The sequence below is a fragment of the Limulus polyphemus genome, unplaced genomic scaffold, assembly GCF_000517525.1.
Source record: "Limulus polyphemus unplaced genomic scaffold, Limulus_polyphemus-2.1.2 Scaffold519, whole genome shotgun sequence".
NCBI classification, from domain to species: domain Eukaryota; kingdom Metazoa; phylum Arthropoda; class Merostomata; order Xiphosura; family Limulidae; genus Limulus; species Limulus polyphemus.
Genome location: NW_013666129.1, coordinates 302,158 through 307,049, shown reverse-complemented (window position 1 = coordinate 307,049; position 4,892 = coordinate 302,158). Strand labels below are relative to the sequence as shown.

Below are 4,892 nucleotides of genomic sequence, written 5' to 3'. Positions count from 1 at the left end.
TGTTTTACTGCTAAATTAGGACGGCTAGCGCAGATAACCCTGGTGTAGCTTTGCGCGAAATACAAACAAATCAAACTGAAAGTGAAACGCATTAGTATATACAGTACAAAACTTTACAGTTTTCTTTCATCACCAGCCCAACTGACGAGTTCTGAAATTGAACAAAGGGCCTATTGGCCAGTAACTTGTGGGAGACATGTATAGATTTCATATGCTATCTTAATACACCTCTAAGAGTAATGTGAAAAAAACAACAACAACAAAAACACACCTGCAGTTTATGTGATTTTATCACAATTAATGGGCCCAATGATTTCTAATAGGTATTGTAACCTTAATGGACTGGAAATGCCTCTAGTCTTACACTGCTAAATTAGGGCTATCTGTGCTCTGCCCACCACGAGTATCGAAACCCGGATTCTAGCGTTGTAAGTCCGCAGACATACCGCTGTGCCACTGGGGGGCGTTGTTTTGCCATATGGGTAGTTTGTACTATCTAAAAAACGTTGTTTTGCCATATGCTATATACTGTATAAATTAATAATTAGTTTTTATTGTACTGATTGATTGTTTAACTGTATAAACAAAAAATGTTTTTACTGTTTTTTACAAGGCACGCACAATATACGAACTTAAACATTAACGATACATAATATTCTAAATCTGAAAATGTTGCCGAATAAACTGATTAACTTATAAATTTGTTGTTTGAATTTATTTTGAATTGTTTCAGGAGAGAAACGGGGAACATCGAAAGTGGAGTTGGTTAAGCAGGAAGGCACGAATTTAGGACTGATTATCACGGGTAAATAAATCACTTTTTACTAAGATAAAATGATTATCGGTTCGTAGAGCGTCAGCTGATATTCTATATTGGGTTACAAGTGTGATATTAATACCATTCACTGTTGGCCCAAAACTGGCTTTCAGCTTCAACAATATATCTTCTTAACACGTGCAGCTATGTCGAGGAATTCTGTAGAACAGCTGATACAAATTGTTACATATGTTACGTAACATTATACTTATAACTAAAGAAGTATCATGCTTCGCCGACTTGAGCGTTTTACATCGTTAGACTTGATGTTTCGTATACACATATACTTAAATAACGTATCATGCTTTGTCGACTTGGAGTTCTACACCATTAGACTTGAAGTTTCAAACACACACACACACAATATATATATTGTATGTGTGTTTATATGTATACTTGTATGTATGTAAATTTAAACAAGGTATCACTGCTTTCCGAATTGGACGGTTTACATTAATAAAGGTTAAGTTTCATGTATATTTTCAAACAAAGTATTATGCCTCACCGACTCGGGCGTTTTACACAATAGAGTTGAAGTTTACACGTGTTTAATCCAAGATCTAGAAAATCTTATAGAACATTACTTGCTACTAAGACTGTGTGCATGTTTCAATTCAGGTCTGAAAGTCTTATAATGAGACTGTCGGCAGATCACCAAGTTTCTATGCATGTTTATAGCGAGGCTAGAAAATCTTTCAATTCCAGTATAACGTCACTCAGTAACGAGCAAGCTACGCGTAGGTTTAATTTATAGAAGCTCATTTAAGCTGAACGCGTTTTATCAGCAATCACACGCACAAAAAAAGAACATTGAAATTACACGCGTTTTACACGTTTACACCAATGGCTGTTATTATTACCGACCTAGAAATCATGACATACACAAAATTTGGTTTAAAGTTTAGAAGAAAAAAGTTACATTAATTTTGTGTGTAACTTTATGGTGTACGATTTTAGTCTCCTATACTTTCACTGGATATTCCTGAGTGGACATTTTAGTAAGTTGCTTGGTATCTATTTGTGTAAAACTCTGAGTTTGGAAATAAATGAAACAGGAGAAACGGTTGATCATTGTCAAAGTGCAGGAAGTCTGACAGGTCATATTTCCTCGGACAGACAGACTGCAAGGAACGAGATGTCATTGATATATGAGTCACCTATTTCACTGACTAGACAAAATGAGCGCGTTTTACGGTCATTTACCGTAAATAGCATATTTCAAAGGTCTCTTTGTCAGTCTTCTCAATGTTTAGTTCCACATCAATAACCAAAGGTCTCTCTGTCAGTCTTCTGAACGTCTGGTTCCATATTAGTAACCAAAGGTCTCTCTGTCATTCTTCTGGACGTCTAGTTCAACATCACTAATCAAAGATATGTCTGTCAGTCTTCTGAACGATTAGTTCAACATCAGTAACCAAAGATCTGTCTGTCAGTCTTCTGAACGTCTGGTTCCATATTAGTAACCAAAGGTCTCTCTGTCAGTCTTCTGAATGTTTAGTTCCACATCAGTAACCAAAGGTCTCTCTGTCAGTCTTCTGAATGTTTAGTTCCACATCAGTAACCAAAGGTCTCTCTGTCAGTCTTCTGAATGTTTAGTTCCACATCAGTAACCAAAGGTCTCTCTGTCAGTCTTCTGAATGTTTAATTCCACATCAGTAACCAAAGGTCTCTCTGTCAGTCTTCTGAATGTTTAGTTCCATATTAGTAACCAAAGGTCTCTCTGTCATTCTTCTGGACGTCTAGTTCAACATCAGTAATCAAAGATATGTCTGTCAGTCTTCTGGACGTCTAGTTCAACATCAGTAACCAAAAGTCTGTCTGTCAGTCTTCTGAGCATCTAGTTGAACATCAGTAACCAAAGGTAAACTATTGTAAGCTCATTACTGGGTTAAGAATCCATAGGTTATAACATCAAATAAGTTAGTATTCTAGAAAAATTTTGTTCCAGTAAGCATTACATAAAATATAAATCTAAATTTACTTCAGTCATAGTAGTGCCGAAAGTTTTATAAACCGGAGGCTATTTTATACATCTAGTATTACTTCATTCACAGTAGTGCCGAAAGTTTTATAAACCGGAGGTTATTTTATACATCTAGTGTTACTTCAGTCATAGTAGTGCCGAAAGTTTTATAAACCGGAAGTTAATTTATACATCTAATATGACTTCAGTCATAGTAGTGCCGAAAGTTTTATAAACCGGAGGCTATTCTATACATCTAGTATTACTTCAGTCATAGTAGTGCTGAAAGTTTTATAAACCAGAGGCTGTTTTATACATCTAGTATTACTTTAGTATTACTTAATGTCAAATAACGTAACACTGAAGACGGTCTTGTTAACTATAATTTGAAATGTCTGTATCTTGTGTTTTCTTGTTGGATGAACACTTTTACATAAAGTACCAACTGGTGGGTTATTTTTAACTCTCTTCGAATGTGTTATTACTCATTTATTATCCTGATGGTAGGTAGTAAACTTTACTCCAGATAAAGATACAGTTCTTGTTCGACTTTGTTTGGAATGCAGTGCTAACTCACCAAGTCTTAAAATGTCAGTAAGTGTTAAAGGCTTGCTCCCAGAGTGAATATTAATCACTTAACAAGAAATTTCCAAATATGAACGAAGAAGTCGAAGGTATGGGAAGGCATAAACCGTCCCCAGCTGTTCAAAATCTTTCATAATGACACGAATAATGCTTGAAAAAATACATAAACTAACGAAGGTCTGAGGCAAAGATATGGCATCAGTTGTTGCACTGTGTTGTATTACACATAAAAGCTTCACTATTTCGAAGTATTTCCCTATACTTGGAATACATAAACACCAAGCCCAGTAAGACATGCAAAAATTTAATAAATCAAACTTTATCTCGATATATTTTTTCACAGTATTATCATACAAATACATATATACATACACTAGAGTTGAAGTATTTCAACCTTTAATCTATGGAGTTGACGTAAAGCAAAATAAATGCGATTAAATAGCAGGTAAATTTAATATCTCCATACAATTGTCACTGAGAGCTTGTAACTTGTAGTATACAGTTGCATAAAAGATATTTACTATCAGGGTTCATCAAAAGTGGCAAACTTCATAGAATATGCCTGTCATTAGCAAAAGCAATTTTCGCCAATTCCTGATGTACGACTGAGGGAAAATATAATTGGAAGTGCTTTTGTTTGTTTGTTGTTAAGCACAATGGGCTATCTGTGCTGTGCCCACTACAAGTATCGAAACCCGGGTTTTAACGGTGAGAGCCCTCAGACTTACCGATTAGTCACTGAGGGGTGGAAGTGCTTTTGTTTGTTTGTTGTTAAGCACAATGGGCTATCTGTGCTGTGCCCACCACAAGTAACAAAATCCGGGTTTTAGCGGTGTGAGTCACTTTCATCATACAGTGACTTACCGCTGAGTCACTGAATGATGAAAGTGCTTTTAAAGAACCTAGTACGATATACTTTATATAAATCGATCAATTCCTTCAACGGTGGTCAAGACACGAGAACTCGGAATATACTGTTTGAAGGATGTAAAAAACTTTCACATAATAACCAGTAAGAAGTGGGAAAATAGCTCATCTTAAGCCTGAACAAGAGAGATGCTTAGAATATATTGTGTGGACAATATATGATTGAAGGTGCTTAGAACCACAAACTATGGACAATGTATGACTAAAGGTGCTTAGAAATACAGACTGTGGACAACGTATGAGTGAAGGCTCTTAGAGCTACAAACTGTGGATAACGTATGGCTGAAGGTACTTAGAACTACAAACTGTGGACAACGTATGACTTAAGGCTCTTAGAACTACAAGCTGTGGACAACGTTTGACTTAAGGCTCTTAGAAGCACAAACTATGGACAATGTATGACTGAAGATGCTTAGAACCACAAACTGTGGACAATGTATGAGTGAAGGTGCTTAGAACCACAAACTGTGGACAATGTATGACTGAAGGTGCTTAGAACTAGCAAACTAGTGGACAATAGTATGACTAGAAGGTGACTTAGATCCACAACTATGGACAATAGTATGTACTAGAGATGACTTAGAACCTACAACTAGTAGG

The 4,892-nt window shown here is 36.0% G+C and overlaps 1 protein-coding gene across 3 annotated transcripts in view; it reads left to right on the top strand.

The window, feature by feature from the left end:
• Positions 1–4,892, top strand: part of LOC106458812 (glutamate receptor-interacting protein 1-like) — a 95,698-nt gene that overhangs the window by 53,881 nt on the left and 36,925 nt on the right. For all 3 annotated transcript variants that reach the window (XM_022385162.1, XM_022385161.1, XM_022385160.1), the window contains exon 3: positions 734–805. In XM_022385162.1, the coding sequence (XP_022240870.1) occupies positions 734–805 (72 nt within the window). The remainder of the gene's footprint in view (positions 1–733; positions 806–4,892) is intronic.